This window comes from Ornithorhynchus anatinus, chromosome 20 (genome assembly GCF_004115215.2).
Source record: "Ornithorhynchus anatinus isolate Pmale09 chromosome 20, mOrnAna1.pri.v4, whole genome shotgun sequence".
Lineage (NCBI taxonomy): Eukaryota > Metazoa > Chordata > Mammalia > Monotremata > Ornithorhynchidae > Ornithorhynchus > Ornithorhynchus anatinus.
In genome coordinates this window covers 29,791,563-29,809,618 of record NC_041747.1, presented here as the reverse complement: position 1 = coordinate 29,809,618, position 18,056 = coordinate 29,791,563, and the positions used below count along the sequence as shown (strand labels likewise).

Here is an 18,056-nt window from a genome sequence, read left to right as displayed (position 1 = left end):
AAAAGAGATAAGACTCCTGCTCGCCCTCCCTTTCAGATGGGGAGCCCGAAAGGGAGCGGGCCTGTGTACACACCGATTATTTTGGAGGTATCCCAACGCTTAGCGCGCAGTCATTATCGTTAGAGAAGCAGCGTGACCAAACGGATAGAGCACAGCCTGGGAGTCCGATTCCGCCTCTGCCACTCGTCTGCTGTGTGACCTTGGGTGAGTCAGCTGACTTTTCTGTGCCTCAGTTACCTCATCTGTAAAATGGAGATTTAGACTGCGAGTCCCACATGGGACATGGACTGTGGCCATGTGATTAGCTCGTATCTACCCCAGTGCCTAGAACGGTGCCTGGCACATAGTAAGCGCTTAACAACGGCTATTGTTATTGTTATTATTAAAAATAATTAACTATTATTGTTACTACAGCCCAGCAGATGAATTATAACATCTCCGACTCCTTCAGAGTTAGGAAGCACGCTGGCCGCGAGGCAGCAGAGGCCGCTGCAGATCCATTCTCAAGTCTTAGTTGCCCCTCAGGGGAGGATGGAGGAGGGTGTTTTTTCCTCCAGATGTTGTTCTCTGTAGCCGATCACTTTGTGAGATGCCCAGGGTTTGCTGCTTCCCTGCTTCCAGGGCCCAACTCCCCCGAGGGAGCGCTGACCCATCCCCAGAGCTTCCAGTAATGGTGTAGTGGAGAGTGCACGGGCCTGGGTTCTAATCCCAGCTCCGCCCCCGGTGTGCTGTGTCACCTCGGACAAGTCCCTTCCATTCTCTGGACCTCAGTTCCCTCATCTGTAAAAAAGGGATCGAGACGGTGAGCCCCGAGTGGGACAGGGAATCCGTCCAAGTCGGTTGACTCGTATCGACCCCAGCGCCCAGTACAGAGTCGGACACAGAGTTAGCACTTAAATGCCGTGACGATTAAGTGTAAGGGCCGTGGTCTGGAGTGAGTGCCGGGCCGAGAACTGCTTCCAACCCGATTATCTTGTATCCACCCTCGGAGCTTCGAACGGTGCCTGGCACAAGGCGAGCGCTTAACGAATACCACAGTGTTATTGTCATTATTCCAGACTGGCCCTCCAGACCTGCCCTCCGATCCCCGAGCACAGGGGTGAATCGGGAGCTCGGGGGGGGTCGGGGAGGGGGGGAGGTTTCCTGTCTCCCGGGACCCTCCGGCGTCAGGCCTCAGCATCGGCTCCGACTAGTCCAGTGGCGTCCGCCTTCCCCTCCGGGACCTGCGGCTCTCCGATAAGGGCGTCCGGTCTGGAGGGCTGCCCGCGGGGATCGGCCTATCGCTGGAGATAACGGCAAAGCCAGACAGCAGGCCCGGGGGCCTGGATGAGAGGGGGGCAAGGAAGGAGGCGGGAAATCTGAGGATCGCAGGAGGCGGCGCCAGGTACCGCCGCTCCCGCGGGGCCTGGGAATTACGAATCTGCCCGGATCCCACCTCGCCTCCCGCGCCATCCAGACTGGGTGTGCCCTCGAGGGATCGGGGAGGTCCGCTGCAGCCCCCCCCCCTCACCCAAAAGCCCACCACCCCGCCTCCTCCAGGAGGCCTTCCCCGATGCTCAGCGCTGGGATCGATTCATTCACGGCTCTGTTGTTCCGCCACCGCCTTTTACCGTTTCTGTCTTCTCTCCCGCCCCCTTCTAACCAGGCCGGCTCCGTCCGTTTGACCGGCTTGGCTTTCCCAGTGGACGGTCCGCTCCCCGAGGGCAGGGGTGCTGCCCTTTTGACTCTTTCCGTGCGTTTCCAGGTTCGGACTGCCGCTCCCCCCACCCCAATCCAACCCCACCCTCACCCCGGGCCACTCGACGCCCCGACGACCGGGTCTTCCCGAGCCCAGCTGGGCCCAGGCCGCGGCCCGGTGTCGGTGGGAGCCGGTCTGCGCCGCCTCCGGACCCCCATCGTACTCTCCCCAGCCCCTCGTACGGCGCCGGGCGTCCATTACAGCGCTCATCCGTAATAACCCCGGTATCTGCGAAGCGCTCGCCTTGTGCCGGACACCGTTCTGAGCGCCGGGGTAGATGCGAGGCGGTGAGGTTGTCCCGCCTGGGGCTCACGGCCTTCACCTCCGGCCGAGGGAACTGAGGCCCGGAGGAGCGAAGCGAGTCGCCCGAGGTCACACAGCAGCCGAGGTCAGACCGTCCACGCCCTCCGACCTCCAAGCCCGTGCTCTCGCCACCAGTCCACGCTGCTTCTCGGTAAAGGCCGTCGACCCGGAGAGGACCGGAGCGGGGCGCCGGGCGAGAGCCCCGAGGTGTCCGGCTCCTCGAGTCCGGCGGGGTCCTCCCGAGCGTCGACCTCGTTGGGGGCGGGGGGCGCCCGGGGAGCGGGAGGGGCCCGGGCCTCGCCCCCGGACGGCCCTCAGGCTTTGAGCTGCCGCCTCCTGAGCCTGTAGCGCCGGGCGCAGGAGAAGGAGGCCAGTCCGGCCAGGAGCAGCGTCAGCAGCAGCAGCGCCAGAGCCAGCAGGAGCAACCAGGTGGCGGGCCCCGCATGGCCCTCCTGGCAGTCCTCGGGCCGCAGCTGGCGCACCCGCACCTCCTCCCGGCCTCCGGGCACCGGCGGGAAGCGGCAGGTCAGGCGGTCGGGGTCCGGGAGGAGCGCGCTGTCCCCGCGCACCAGAGCGGACAGCCAGGCGTTCCCGCAGCAGCTCAGCGGGTTCCCGGACAGGTAGAGGCTCCGCAGGGTCCGGGCCAGGGCCGAGACGTCGCTGGCCTGGAGGTGGCTGAAGCTGTTGTTCTGCAGGTCCAGCACCCGCAAGGAGCCGCCGGGCGTCCAGCGGGGCAGCCAGCTCAGGCGGTTCTGGGCCAGGGTCAGGCGCTCCAGGTGCGGGAAGAGGGGCAGGGGGACGGCCAGGGCCGGCAGCGCGTTGCCCTGCAGGTGCAGGACGCGCAGCGACGGCTCCAGCCCCTCCAGGGCCCGCGCCCCGAGCCGCAGCCCCGGGTTGCCGGACAGATCGAGGGCGGCCAGCGGCGAGCCCCGGAACGCCCCGTCGGGGAGGCGGCGCAGCGCGTTCTCCGCCAGGTCCAGGTGGCGGAGGGTGGCCAGGCCGGACAAGGCGACGCAGCCGCCCGGCCCGGGCCCGGCCTCCGGCCCGGCCTCGCACACGCTGACGTTGTTGCCCCTCAGGTTGACCAGCCGGACGGCGGCCAGGCCCCCGAAGGCGGCCGGCGGCAGGGCCTCCAGCGCGTTGCGCTGCAGGTGCAGCTGGCGCAGGCGGGCCAGGCCGCGGGCCCCGGCGCTGAAGCGGCGCAGGACGTTGTGGCTGAGGTCCAGCACCTCCAGGGCGGCCAGCCCGCGGCCCCGCGGCCCCGAGAAGGCCCGCAGGCAGTTGCGGCTCAGGTTCAGCACCCGCAGGGACGCCAGGGGCTCCAGGAAGCCGCCGGGCACCGCCTCGATCTCGTTGGAGCTCAGATCCAGGTGCTGGAGCCGGCCCAGCGCCGACCGGCCGGCGTCCGGGTCCGCCGGCCGGTCGCCGGCCCCGCCGTCGGCCGGGCCCAGGCGGATGAGGTTGTTGGCCAGGTTCAGGTAGGCCAGCTGGTTGGCCTGGGGAAGCCGCGGGAAGCGCAGGAGCCGGTTCTCCCGCAGGTCCAGCCAGCTGAGCCGGAACTCGCCGGCGTCGGGGCCGGGGTCGGGGCCTTCGGCCGCCTGGAAGCTCTCGATGCTGTTGCGGCTCAGGTCCAGGCGCCGCAGCGGCCGGAGGCTGAAGTCGGAGATGCAGGCGATGGAGTTGGTGGAGAGGTTGAGGACCGAGAGGTGCCGCAGCCCGTCCAGCGCGCCGTCCTCGATGTCCAGGACCACGTTGCTGTGCAGGTCCAGGTCCTCCAGGGCCGGGCAGCCGCGGAACATGGGCGCCGAGAGCCGGGTGAGGCTGTTCTCGGCCAGGGACAGGGAGCGCAGCGCCGGGGCGTCGCGCAGGAAGGCCTCGGCCAGGCCGTCGAACAGGCGGTTGGCCGACAGGTCCAGCGAGGCCACCCGCGGCAGGAGGCCCAGCCCGGCGGGGCCGGGAGGGGCCAGGCGGTCCAGCCGGTTGCGGGCCAGGTTCAGGTGGGTCAGCTGGGGCAGGCGGGCGAAGAGCCCGGCCTCGATGGAGCTGATCTGGTTGGCGCTGACGTCCAGGTGGCGGAGCGCCGCGTAGAAGGCGAGGGGCTGCTCCGTCAGGCCGCGGAGGCGGTTGCCCGACAGGTCCATCTTGCGCACGTCTGGGTGGAGGGTGGCGGGCACCCGCTCCAGACCCCTGGAGGGGCAGAGGGCGTCCAGGTGGGCCTGCGGTTGGCGGGGGGGGGGAGGGGGGGGAGGGGGGAGAGGGGGCGGAGTGGAGAGGGGGCGGGTCAGAGGGCACCGGGACCCTCCCCTTCCCTCCCTCGCCATCTCGCCCGCAATGTCCCCCGACCTCCCGCTCCCGCCGGCCGCACAGACCATCTCTCTTCCCGGGACCTCAAAGCCGCGCGGGGCGGATCGGCGCCTAGAGGATCCGCCGTGCGGGGTGGGGAGGGCGGGGAGGGGCTTCGGGGTCCCGCGGGGAAGGTCAGGTTTAAGGTTCGGGGAGAGGATGCAGGCTGGGACCTCCGGAGAGGTGGCGTGGACCGGGATGGCGCATCTCCTCCAAGAGGCCTTCCCAGACTAGTCCCCTTTTTCCTCATCTCCCACTCCTTTCCCAGTCCCCCCGACCCGCTCCCTTTGCTCGTCCCTCCCCTCCCCGCCCCACAGCACTTACGTGTATATCTGTCATTTCATTTATTAGCGCTGATGCCTGTTTACTTGTGTTGATGTCTGTCTCCACCCCCGCCCCAACCCACCCACCCAGACCGTGAGCTCGTCGTGGGCAGAGATCGTCTCTTGATTGCCGTACCGTGCTTTCCGAGGGCGAGGGTACAGCGCTCTGCGCACAGTAAGCGCTCGATAAATCCGATTGAAGGAATGAACGAATCGTGGGCCCCACGGCCCGGGATCAGAGAGCCGCGGACGGAGCCGGATCGGGCTGGATGGGGCTGCGCAGCCCGGCCGGGTGTCCCGGGGCGGAAGGATGTGAGGAAGCCGGGGGGAAGCGCGGGTTTGACATTGTTGCAGTCTCTTCCCGCGGCAGCCCGGTTTCCTAAAGCAGCCGCAGCGGGAGGGGGTGTGTGTGTGTGTGTGTGGGGGGGGTCACCCTGCTGGAGACCCCGGCCCGGGTTGCGGTAGAGGGAACTGGGGATGGGGAGGGGGCGTCGCTGGGGTCTGAACTGCGCCAGCTGGAACAACCGGCCTGGGCTCCGGGACACACACACACACACACACACACACCCCTCACACACACCCCACACACTCTGGGGGGGTGGGGGCAATCTAGGATCTCGGGGATGTCGGCGTTAGGGGCTGGAGTGGGCGGGGGGAATAATAACAATAATAATAACGGTATTTGTTAAGCGCTTACTATGTGCCAAGCACTGTTCTAAGCGCTGGCGTAGATGCAAGGCCATCAGGTTGTCCCCCGTGGGGCTCACAGTCTTAATCCCCATTTTCCAGATGAGGGAACTGAGGCACAGAGAAATGAAGTGACTCGCCTAAGGTCGCACAGCGGACACGCGGCTGAACCGGGATCAGAACCCACGCCCTCTGACTCCCAAGCCCGGGCTTCTGCCTCTGAGCCACGCTGCTTCTCGTAGGGGAGGAGACAGACCGAGGCCCCCTCCCCCCTCGCAGGAAGACCCTTACCATGTCACAGGGAGACTCCTCCAGGGGCCGGAAGGTGCAGATTCCTCCCTCGGCCGCGAGCAGGACTAACAGGAGGCAGAGGTTCATGGCTCTGGGCGGGCGAGGCAGTGAGATGGACGATTAGACTGGAGGAAGTCTCCTCCTGCCCCCCCATCCTCCGCCCCATCGACCACAGCTCGAGCCGCCACCTCCAGGCAGCCTTTCTGGCTTGCCCACTCCGCCCCGCCAGCACATCTGGATCCACCCTCCCCCTCGCTTTGGACAGCTCGATTAGGGCTGTCAGGGTGTTCGTCCGCCTCCCCCACCGGACCGGGGTTTCTCCAGCGGGGGGCCAGTGTCCGCACCCAGTAAGCGTTCAGTAAATACGATAAAATGAAATGAATGAATGTCCCGCCCCCGACAGGGGCGTCCCCAGGGAGGAAACCGAGTCTGTGGCTCATCACGGATCCCCGAGGCCCGGCTTGGCCCCGTGGAATCACAGAACAGACCTTGGCGTCATCACAGAGGCCATCAAACGCCAACCGCGTTCATCTCCCCCCCCCCCCCCCCCGAGAGACCTTCCCTGATTAATCCCCGCCTTCCTGCTCCTGCCAGCTCTCAGCATCCTCGGTATTTACCGGATTTTTTTACATTGATCTATTATTCATACCTCCTCGTACACACTATAAAGTACTGTATTTTTCCCCCCCGTTTATGTCCGTTTGTCTCCCTCCTTGGACTGTCAGCTCCCCCAGAGTAGAGGAGCCTCTTCTGCTTCTCTCTGACCCCACCAGACGCCCAGTCCAGCACCCGGAATTCAGTGGGCATCCATTCCAGCACCCAGTTGGCACCAGTCTAGCCCCCGGCATTCAGTCAGAGCCCCAGGACACGGTAGCCGTTGGCATTCAATGGAAGTCCAGCACCCAGCATTCAATAAGAGCCCAGCGTGGCACTTGGCAAAGAGTTGGCGTCCAGTCTAGCTCAGGGCACAGAGTGGGCTCTGTCACCCCTCTGCCCTGGTGGGGCAACCCAGAATCCTGAAGAGAGCGGAGTCGACCAAGGGAGTCTTGATCCTCAAACTGTGTCTCCCCAGGAAAGGAGGCCGTGACGGAAGCGGGTTTGGGGGTTCCCCGAGGCTCTGTCAGGGGCGGGCTACAGGCCGGGCGACCCCTCCTGGGCCGTGCCCATCCCGGCCCCCAGTCAGGGTCGGGCGGGGGGCGGGGCAGCGTGGAAAGAGCCCGGGCTTGGGAGTCAGAGGTCATGGGTTCTAATCCCGCCTCTGCCACTTGTCAGCCGTGTGACGGTGGTCAAGTCACTCCACTTCTCTGTGCCTCAGTGACCTCATCTGTCAAATGGGGATGAAGACCGCGAGCCTCACGTGGGACCACCTGATGACCCTGTATCTCCCCCAGCGCTTAGAACAGTGCTCTGCACATAGTAAGCGCTTAACAGAGACCAACATTATTATTATTATTATTATAAGGCCGGGCTGCGTCAGGCCCGGGAGGCCGGGAGAGGTTGTGGGGACGGGGCGAGGCTGAGGTCTGCGGGCCGAAAGGGGCTCAGCCCCCAGCCCCGAGGGGTGGGACCCCATCATTTATCGTCCTCCGGTCCCCGCCGCCCCATTGTTCGGTGTGATTCATGACGATCGGACACTTCCTGTGCCGGAGTCCGGGCCGGGCCGGCCGGGCCGGAGCCCCGCGGGGGCCGGGGAGGGGGGTAAACGTTTCCAGGAAACGGCCACGTCAGGCCCTCGGGGGCGCAGCACACGCAGCCGGGTGTGCACCAACGGGTGGGAGCGTGCGGGAGGACACGCGATTCCAAATCCGGCTAATACGACGCGAGGGAGGGACGCTCCCGCACCGCCTTTGGCCAGAATTCGGGGCAGCGTGGAGCCGACGCTAATCCCCAGCCCGAGCCCCCCGCGGCCCCCCGACCCTCTCCTCCCTCCCCGCTCACGAGGCGAGGCCAGGAGCAGGGAAGACTGTCGAAAGAGCCCCGCTTGGAGCAGCCTGAGTGATCCGTATTTATGGGTCGGGGGATGGGAACGTGGACGTGAGAGGGTCCGAATGGGCCTGCGCGCCACATGTTGGGTGTTGGGCCCCGGCCGGGCGCACCAGCTCGTGTGTCTGGATCGGCGACTGCTGTGGGAAGAGTTGGGTGTGGGTACGAATCTGTGTGCACGGAGGGGGGTGTCTGTGGGTGCGGGACACTAATCTGGGAGCAATTTGCTCGGGGGAAAGTGTGGTTTGGGACAACCCGGGGGTGATTCTGTGACTTTCGCGTGTTCGGCTGCGCCTGGCTCAGCGTGGGGCTCAATCGTATTTATTGAGCGCTTACTATGTGCAGAGCACTGGACTAAGCGCTCGGAATGGACGATGCGGTAACAGATACACAGCCTTGACATGCCGGGCCCAAGAGTCAGGGCAGCCAGGAGTTCTGGACTGTGAGGCCCTCTTCCTCATCCGGGTCAGGGGCCTGTGAGGACCCTCCCCACGCAGCTGCTCCGAGGGTCCTCATTAGCAGCACGGCGTAGTGGATAGAGCAAGGACCCGGCAGTCAGGTCACGGGTTCTAATCCCAACTCTGCCACTTGTTTGCTGGGAGATCTTGGGCAAGTCACTTCACTTCTCTGGGCCTCAGTAACCTCATCTGTAAAATGGGGATTGAGACTGTGAGCCCCCCGTGGGAGAGAGACCAACCGATCTGCTTGCAACCACCCCTACGCTCAGCACAGTGCCCGGCACATAGTTGGCGCTTAACCAATGCCACGATGATTATTAAGTACCGCGGTTATTAGACCCCTGCGGTCTGACGGCCTGCACGTGTCTGTCTGACTGTCTGTGTGTCTATCTCCGCCTGGCCTGCTGTTGCTGCCTGTCTGCCGGTCCGTCTTCCTTTGGGCATGTTTGGGTGTCCGACTGTCTCGGTGTTTTGGAGGCACCCACGGGCAGGGTGCGCCTGCAAGTGGAGGGAAAATATTCAGGGCAGCAGGCAGCGAGGTTTGCCCAAGTCCACAGAGGCCCCTCGGTGCCCCCGCCTCGAGGACCCCTCCCCACCCCCCGGCCTCCTCGGTGGGCCTCCGGGGAAACGGCAGCAGAAGGGGAGTGCGCTGGCCGCCCCACGGATCCCTCGACGGTCCGGCGGAGCCACAGAGGAGTTCGCCCGTCCGTATTCCGGCCCCGGTGGGGGTGGTTTCTGGGGTCCCGGGACTCCGAGTCCAGGAGACCACTGCTCTTTTGGCAAAGCCGAGAAGGGGGCCGTGGGGGCTGGGGGAAGGGAGGGCGGGGGAACCCGTGCGAGGCAGGGGGATTGCGCTTTCCTTTACCTCGGTCAGTAGGGCTGTCCTTCGGATGCCCGGTGCCGATGGGTCATTTTCCCTGACGGCCGGCCCGTCTGGCCTCTGCGGCCCGTCCTGCCCGGCCCGTCCCGTCCGGCCGTCCCGGGCTCGCCCACCCACCGGACCCAGCCAGGGGAGAGACCGGGACATTTGGAGGGAAATATCCTGCTCTCCTTATTTGGACCCCCACCTCTCCCCACCTCCGCCCCCCGCCCACCTCACCGTGCTTTCGGCCACGAGGGATCCTAGCGCCGGCCGCGCTGCAGGAACCCGCGCTCCTCGGCGTGTCCGGCCGGCGCGGGGGGCAGGGACCCCCCCCCCTCCGCGCCGGGATTTAAATAGCAAAACCCGCTCCGGCCGAGCTGGGTCAGACAATGACCCCGGCCGGGGCGGGAGGCCAGAGGAAGCCGCTGCCGTAAACGAGGGGGCTCCTCGTCCCCCCGCCGTCCCGGCCCGAGCCAGGAAAAAACAGGCCGACGGCCTGCTGCTCTGAAGAGGAAGCCTTTCCCGCCCGGGAGGGGGGCTTGGGAAAGTCCTGGGGACCGGGAACCCAGCTGTGGAGCCGTGGCGTGGGCGTGGGAGGGTCCGGCTGGGGGCGGGGGGCGCCTGCTCCGGCATCCCGACCACTCCCACCGGTAGACTGAGCGCTCCCCTCGGCCGGGAGCACCCTCTCCGCTCGTCCGTCCCCAAACCCGCGCCTCAACCCCCTGCTCGCCGTAATCCAGCAGGGGTAGGTATTTGTGGAGCGCTTCCTGGGCGCTGAGCACTGTACTGAGCGTTTGGGAGAGGACGCCACCAAACCGTTGGTAGGCCCTCAAGGAGTTTGCAGTCTAAGAGAGGCTCGCCGACGGCCGTCAGTAGAGCTCCCTGCCCACCGTAGGCACCCGGGACAGCGCTCTGAACACCGTAGGCGTCCACTACTGCGTTCTGCTCATCCTAGACTCTGGGGCCTCTTGAAACCTGCCCTCTTCTAACCGGGAGAGACCTCCAAACGTCTGGGTCCATCCCCCTGCCCCTGGGCCTGTTTTAAGGTGCGCATGCCTCAGTGCCCCTCCCTCCTCCCCTTCCCCGCCTCAGGCCTCCTCTCTGAACTCCTGGGCGAGGACGGCCGGGGTCGGCTTCCCAGAGCTGTCGAGGGGGTCTCCCCCCCGGGCCCCCTATCCCGCCCCCACGCAAATAACTGGGGGCGGGGCTTGCCTCCCCCCCGGCCGGCTCCGGGCTGAGAGAGGCTGTGGTTACACCGCACGGTTTCTCCTCAATCAACACCGGCTTGGGGCTCCCAGGGTGAGACTGAACAGCAGACGAAGCGTGGCCGAGCCGGGACGCAGCCCTCGGGGTGAAGGGGCAGGGGCTCCCCCGATGCCCTCCCTCCAGGAGCTGGGTAGATGTCGGGGCCTGCAGGAGACGTTGGGGAGGGGACCACCCCTCACGTTACCTAGGTGTGCTTGGGAGGAGGCCTGGAGGGGCTCGGGAAGCAGGGAAGCCCCCGACACAGAACTCTTCACCTTAAACCCCGGGCCACCACCCAACTGGGCGGAGGTGTGTGGATGCGGGTGGGTTGTGGGGGGCTTCATGCCCGCAAATTGTAAAAGTAACAAGAATGATGACATCTGTTAAGCGCTTACTATAGCACAGTTCTAAGCGCCGGAGGAGATCCAAGGTAATGAGGTTGTTCCACGTGGGGTTCCCAATCTTAATCCCCCATTTACCCCAGAGAAGCGAAATGGCTCGCCCAAGGTCACACAACAGACGAGTGGCGGAGCCGGGATTAGAAACCACGTCCTCTGACTCCCAAGCCCGTCCTCTTTCCAATAAGCCACGCTGCTTCTCTTAATTAATAAATTGTAATAATGAATAAATAATTATAGGATTTTACAGATTCCCTGATGGCACTGAGTTTATTGTTACTACTACTACTAATAATAATATTGGAGCCGGCAAAATAATAACTGTGATGTCTGTCATTTCCTTCCTCCTGCTGCTGCCTATTCTCCGTTCCTCCTTTGGCCCACGCCCCATGTAGGGACGGAGAGGGGATCATCCACTGTGAGGACCCCAGGACAGGCCCTGGCTGCTCTCGGCCCCCGGGAAATGCAATGACCCTGCTGACCCTGACCCCGACTTTGATCACCGATCCCTGGCCCTCTCCCAAACCCTGACCCCAACTTCTTTCCCCCCGAGTATCTCCCAAAGCCACCTATCCCCCCTTCCCCGCCTATCACCCCTCTCCAATTTCTAGAGAATGAAGGGGGGGGGTGGCCAGGGAACCCTGGCCTGGCATAACTCTGCCCCCGGGGATCCCCAATTCTCACCCCCACAACCTGAGACCCTCACGAGCCCCCTGGGGGCCAGCAGGGAAAGCTAGGGGCAGAGTTGGGATTTCCCGATGGTTTTGAGGGACTAAATTTAGTCCTTCGGAGAAAGCGGGGATTCCCCCCTCCATCCCCACCTTCTCCAGGCCAGCACAGGGCAGGGCTAGCTGGGCTCCCCTGACCCAACTCAGAAACATCAGGATGGCAGGCCGACCCCAGATGATCCCTGGTGACCCCTGCCTCCCTTGGCCGGACCTCCCGTGGCTCTATGGGGAGGTACTGGGACTGAGTCCCTCCCTGAATCCTGTCCTGTTAGCCACCGTGGGTGGGTCTTTGGCCACCGAACCTACCCACTTAGGACTGACCCAAAGGGAAATGGACCAGTGCTGCGGTAGGAGGGATTCAGGTTAGACTTAAGAAATCCTTTCTGACTGGCAGAATCACCAGATCCTTGGGCAGATCATCTAAGGAAGGTCGTGAGACCACCCTGCTGGGAGATAAAGTGCAATATGGCCTAGTAGGAGTTACAAAGACCCAGGCTCTAATTTCAGCTCTGCCACTAGCCGGTGAGAGACCCCGGACAAGTTTCTTAACTCCTCTGTGCTGTTTCCCTTACCTGCAAAATGTAAACTCCTTAAAATAGGTCCTCTCTCCTTAGATTCTGCACCCCATTTTGGATAGGGACTTTTATCTGACCTTATTAGATTGACTCTACCCCAGTGTGTAGAAAGGGGCATGTAGTAAGTGCTTAATAATAATGATGTTTGTTAAGCACTTACCATCTGTAAAGCACTGTTCTAAGCGCTTACTACGTGTCAAGCACTGTTCTATTTACTGGGGTAGATACAAGGTACTCATGTTGTCCCACATGGGGCATTCAGTCTTAATCCCCATTTTACAGATGAGGTAATTGAGGCACAGGGAAGCGAAGTGACTTGCCCAAGGTCACACAGCAGACGAATGGCGGAGCTGGGATTAGAACCCACATCCTCTGACTCCCAAGACCATGGATCTTCTCACTTGGCCATGCTGCTTAAAAAACATTATTTTTATGATTATTATGAATAATAACAGTAGCAAAGGATTAGACCAGATAATCTCTCCAGATCTCCTCCTCCAGAGGGTGGGCCCAGCCACGGGTCGATATGCCCAAGCATCAGGAAGCTAGCCGGGCAGGGTGATTTCCTGTCCTTCCTCTCCATCCCAGCAGCTCCAGGGGCCCTGAAAGGTTCTCCCAGAATTGAACTTATTCAGAACGCAAACAGAACGAGGAGGGGTCATCTTGTCCGGCCTCCTGCCTCCAAGCAAGGTCACACCTCCACCAGGCTGCAAGCAGGAGTCACGGTGGACAAGCAGGCGGGTGGACAGAGGGGTGGGGAAGGGTGGCAGTGAGCAGGATGAACTTTCTCTCGGGAGACGAATTTCTCTGGGAAAAATATTTCTCGGATCAGTCAGGCTGTGGAATGGGATTTTTTTTTTTTTCCATTTTGTTTGCTCTGGGCGGGTCCTGGGCAGCCTTGAACCAGCTCCGGACCACCACCATCATCACACACAGCCCCAGGAGGCCCGGGGTGTGCTGACTGACGGGCTTGTGGATCCGGACCCAGAAGCCAGGGTGTCCCGGTGTCCATTCCCATTCCGGGCCTGGGAGAAGTACAAGTCCAGGGAGCAGAGATGGGGGGGAAAGGGAGAAGAGAATGAGGGAGGGCCGGCAACCCTACAGTGGCAGCGGGAGCCTCGGAAGCCCCAAGAAGTGGCCGAGGGCGACGGAGGGTGAAGGTCCGAGTCGAAGAGGGAACTCCACGGAGACAGGGGGATGGCCTGTCTGACCTCTGTTAAGGTTGTCCCTCCTCCCCACGGACTCGGGCCCTTCGAGGATCCCCGGACACCAGGTCGCTGCACTCCGGCTCCGAGTAGTAATGCCCCGAGACCCTACGGTGTGTCCTTAAAGACCAGGCCCCCGGTGGTCGCCGCCCCAGGTTTGGCTTGGCCGTGCCGGAGCTGGCGAGCAGCGGCCCGAAGGGAAATCGGATGAGCGTGGGAAGCGAGAAGCAGCGGCTCTCGGAAGCTAACGTTATCTCTCCTCGGCTTTTGTTCTGAACCATTTCTCGCACACCCGGTGACTCAGCCCGGCGAAGGCCCCACCCGTCCCACCCGCCCCGCCGCCCCTCCCGCGGACGCTAGTGGGCCGGGTCCCCCGGGCCGGGGTCGGGGCAGGGGGGCCTGGACCTTCCCCAGGCGTCCAGACAACTGTCTCTTCAACTTGTCCGCCGCCCCAGCCGGGCACAGCAGGGGCCGAGGGCGGAGGGGCGTTGGAGAGGGACAAAGGAGGGAGGAGGAAGAGGAGGAGGACGACGAGGAGAAGGAGGAAACAAGGGCCCTGCCCTCAAGAGGCTGCCAATCTGATGGGGAAGACGGAACCACACACGGACTGGATCCAGTCACACCCACGCATTTAAACCTGAAGACGACCCTTGTGACCCTTCAACCCCGGGAGAGATGTCGACGAGCAGCGTGGCCTATTGGTTAGAGCGTGGGCCTGGGAATCAGAAGGCTCTGGGTTCTAATTCCCTCCCCCTCCGCCCCCAGCCCCCGAAGTCATTTCTCTGTGCCTCAGTTACCTCGTCTGTAAAATGGGGATTAAAAATAATAATGGTAATAGTAATGATGGTATTTGTTAAGCGCTTACTATGTGCCAAGCACTGTTCTAAGCGCTGTGTGAGCCACATGTGGGACACGGATTGGGTCCAACCTGATTAGCTTTTATGTACCCCAGCGCTTAGTATAGTGACTAACTCGTGGTAAACGCTTAACACATACCTTAAAAAACAAAAACACCAAGAAAAAAAAAAAGAGCGATCCCTAAGCACTCAGTAGCGCGGCCGGCACTATCCCCCCCGGTACAGGGCGGGAGGAATTCCCCGCTATCACCTGGTGGCTTTTGGCATTTCTCAAAGCCGGGATCGGAGAGGCCAAGCAATTGGTCTGAGACCACCCAGCAGAGCCGGGAGCAGGGAAGGAAACTGAGGCAGCGACAGAAATGGGGTCAGGGGCCGAGTCGGACGGTACCTCCCCGCGGACCAGCCCCATTTCTCTCAGCCGAGCAACGACCTCCGGCCGGTCCTAATGACCAGCGGTCGGAGACGAGCCAAGTATCTGTAGAGCGTCGGTCCCGATGCGGACCAGAACGTTTTCCCAAAGGGGCAGCAGGAGACACGGAAGCCTCCCCCCGGGCTCAAGCTTGTCCGTGGGCTGGGGGAGCCCAGCTCTGCCCCGACAACCCCTCATCCCGACACCCAGGTAGCCCGGGAGGCCCGTCCTCCCGTTGGCTGTGTGGCCTCAGGGGGAAGGCTCCCTCTCTCTGGTCCTCGAGGATGCCCTCGGCCCCCATCCATATTCCTCCTCCTTTGAGAGCGGATCGCTGAGCCCCGGAGGGGACTCCCTCGGCCGGGGCTGGTCCCGGGTGGGGCAGGGAAGGCGTCGTCTAACGCCTCTTCCCTCACCCTGACCCTCAAAGCCGGTCGAAAAGGCGCCGGAGCCCCCGGTGGCGGGAGCGTCCGGGGGTCCAGGCCGGGTGGGCGTCCTCTCCCCTCCTCCTCGCCCTCCCTGGCCGCCCCACGCTCCTTCCATCCTCACCCCGCCGCCTCCCTCGGGGCCCAGGCCTCACCTGATGGCCTCCCGAGCTTCGGCCAACTCCCGCCTCCCTTTTTTCCTCCTCCTCCTCCTCCTCCTTCTCCTCTTCCTCCTGCTCCTGCTCCTGCTCTGGCCGGGTCCGGGAGGGGGGCGAGTCTGGGGCCGTGGGAGCGTAGACGCAGGCCAGCTGGCGAGGCGAGCTCAGCTCGGGAGAGGGAGAAGAGCCCAATCCGGGGGGAAGAGGAAAAACTTAATGAAAACCTCCCCACAGCCTCCCCCGGCCCCAGAGCAGACCAGAGCCCGGCCCCTCCCAGCGGCCCAGCCAGACTTCCAAACCGGGCTCTCCCCCGCCTCTTGTCTCCTCTGCCTGTCTCTGTCTCTCCCCGCCCCTCATCTCTGCCTGTCTCTACCTCTGTGTCTCATCTCGGTCTCTGTCTGTCCCCGCCGCTCATCTCGGCCGGCCCGTCTTTCCCCCACCACTCATCTGTCTGCCTCTGTCTCACCAGGCTCTCTCGGCCTCTCTGTCTTTGTCTGACTCTGTTTCTCTTACTCTCTTTTTTCTGAATCTGTCTCTGATCCTTTGTCTTTTTCGGTCTTTCCTTCTTCTCTTCGCCACCTCTTAGTCTCTGTCACTCTGTCTCTGCTTCTGTGTCTCTATCTCTTTCTATGTCTCCCTCTGTTCACCTTTGCCTCTCGGACCACCTCCTAACTCTATTTCTGCCCCTCCCTCCCCCTGTCCGGCCCCCAACCATGTTAGACCCCAGATTTGGCCCGGCTGGCTGGTCTCTCTCCTCCCTCTTTCCCTTGTCCTCTCGACCCGTCGACCCGTTGACTCTATGTCTTCTTCTGAGCCGTGGGGAGGAGAGGAGAATGTGTGTGGAGGGGCTCTAGGGTTGCAGGACGCTGGGGTGAAGTTCTGGGGGTCCTGAAAACCAGAGAGGGGGAGAGCTCTAGAGAGGCTGAGAGCTGGGAGGCCCGAATGCTAGGGGCCAGAGGAGAAGAGGAGCGTTGATCACCGGGAGAGCTCTAGGGAAACTGAGGCCTGGGAGGCTTGAGTGCTAGGGAGGCAGAGCGTTGGGGGAATGGGCAGGGGGGCAGGAATGCTGCTGGGGAGAGTCCAGGGAGGCTGAGCGCTAGCAGGGCAGAGCGCGGTGGGAGAAAGCTCTAGGGGGGAGCGATGGGACGGGTGAGGGAAGTTGGGGAGTGCCTAGTGTTGCTAGGCGGAGGTTATTATTCGCTGACTTCTGGGATCTGTCTTAGCCCTGGCTCCCTGGTTGCCGGTCGTTGGGTGGGGGAAGGTTGGGGGTTTCTGAGAGAGAACAGGATAATAGTAATAAGAGTATTTGTTAAGCACTTACTATGCACCAGCCGCTGTACTAAGCCCTGGAGTGGATGCGAGCAAATCAAGTTGGACACAGTCCCTGTCCCACGTGGGGCTCAGTCTCTTTCCCCATTTTACAGAGAGGGTACTGAGGCACAGAGAAGTGAATCGTCTTGCCCAGGGTCACACAGCAGACAAGTGGCAGAGCCAGGATTAACAGGGGTGGGGCCGCAGGCCTTTTTAAAAGAACTGGCCTTCAGGCCACAGCGATCCCAGGACGCTTCAGACTCTCACAGCACGTCTCCACCTCCCGGGTTTCTGTTGGTCAATGTGAGGACATTTCTGTGCTCCCCTTCCCTCCCGGGGGCACCGGGCTGAGTCTAGGGTCGTTTGAGGGTTGGGTACCCGCCCCCCGCCCGCCCCCATCCCCGCTCCACTCCCGTCACTTCCTCAGAAGCAGGTTGGAGTTTTGGGAAAAAACCCAAGTCCATAACTTTCCCCGTTCCTGAAGGATGAATCCGTGGGCGGTGCTGAGGGGAAGGGCGGGAGGGGTGAGGAGGGGGGCCGGAGCACGGGCTGAATCCGAGGGCCGGAGGCGGGACTCGAGCGATGGTCACGGTGACTAGATGATCTCCCGGCTGTTTCCTCTAGGCCCGAATCAAGCAAGATCTTCCAGGTCCCTAACTCTGGAAGCCGGGGCAGAGGGGAGGCCGAGAGGGGTTTGTAGATGGCCCTGGGGGCTAGGGAGTGGGGGACGTTTGGGGAGAGGTGGTGAGTGGGTGGGTGGGGGACGTTTGGGGATATGTGGTACAGGGCGTGGGGGCAGGGGGAAAGGCAGGCCATGTGGCTCTCTTACATTGAGAAAGTTCTCTGGGACCTGTCAGGATCAATTTAGGGGCAGAGTGACCAGGATCATTTCAGCTTTCCCGCCCTGCGCTCTGCCGTCCGCCAAGCTTCTCGGGTTATCAGAGCCCTCGCCCACACCGCTCCCCTCGACCACCTCCTGCCCTTCCTTCAAAGCCCCCTAAAATGACTTCTCCTCCAGGATGCCCTTCCTGATTGATCCCCACCTTCTTGGTTATGGCGTCCCTTCAGCCACCTCGGGTTGTTTTTTTTAGTGAGATGTTATAATGAGTGTCCATTAATTCATATTGTTCTCTTAAACTGATGCACGACTGTGGTCCGTTCACTAATTTATGCCTTCTGCCTCCCTCCGCTCGACTGCACGTTCCCGGAGGGCAGGGCCCAGAGCTTTTACTTCTGTATAGTCCCAACAGTCCAGTGCTCTGCACCCAGTACGGCCTGCACACGGTAGACATCTGGTATAGTTTAGTAGGGGGTCCAGTACAGCACCCGGACCACAGTGAACTCTGGCGACCCTGCTTCTGGGGCACGGGGCTTTCCTGGCTTCACACTGGCAGGTCCCTCGGGGAAGGATGCCAAGGCTTCAAGGCCTGCCCGTCTCTTTTGGGCACGTCCCCGGTCTGGGCTCCTCACTGTTTGCGTGGGAGGGACGCGCTTTTCCCCGTCACCAGGACCACCCTCGTGCTGCGAACACGCGGGGTGGCCGTGGGCACGGAATTTGGGAAGGGAGGGAAAAAGGGAGGGATGAGCCGGTCGTTGTCAGGCTTCCCCCATGCCCCCTTGAGGCCCCTCATCCTCACTCAGCTGAGTCGTCGCAGACCCTCCCTCTCTGACCCCGCACGGTGGGGGACCCCCCCTCCCCACCCCCAGCTCTGTTGGAGCCCCGAAACCTTCGAAGCCATCTTTCTTTGCTTTCCCTATCC

At 62.7% G+C, this 18,056-nt stretch overlaps 1 protein-coding gene across 2 annotated transcripts; it reads right to left on the bottom strand.

Moving 5' to 3' along the window:
- Positions 1-1,584: 1,584 nt before the first annotated feature.
- Positions 1,585-15,244, bottom strand: LRRC32 (leucine rich repeat containing 32). Of its 2 annotated transcripts, none has more exons than XM_029047738.2 (3): positions 14,983-15,244; positions 5,686-5,776; positions 1,585-4,228 (listed from the first exon to the last, which is right to left on the bottom strand). In XM_029047738.2, the coding sequence occupies exons 2-3, from the start codon at positions 5,770-5,772 to the stop codon at positions 2,111-2,113; spliced, it is 2,205 nt and encodes a 734-aa protein (XP_028903571.1). In that variant the 5' UTR covers positions 5,773-5,776; positions 14,983-15,244; the 3' UTR covers positions 1,585-2,110. The 2 variants fall into 2 exon arrangements, with proteins under 2 accessions (XP_028903571.1, XP_028903574.1); XM_029047741.1 differs by having other exon boundaries at positions 2,271-4,257.
- Positions 15,245-18,056: the final 2,812 nt, after the last annotated feature.

Bases quoted from the DNA above. Each gene is read 5' to 3' on its own strand.
- LRRC32 (XM_029047738.2), bottom strand. From the start codon at position 5,772: ATGAACCTCTGCCTCCTGTTAGTCCTGCTCGCGGCCGAGGGAGGAATC. The intron at 4,229-5,685 runs GTAAGGGTCTTC...CTGCCCCTCCAG, and splicing joins AGGAGTCTCCCTGTGACATG to GGGTCTGGAGCGGGTGCCCG.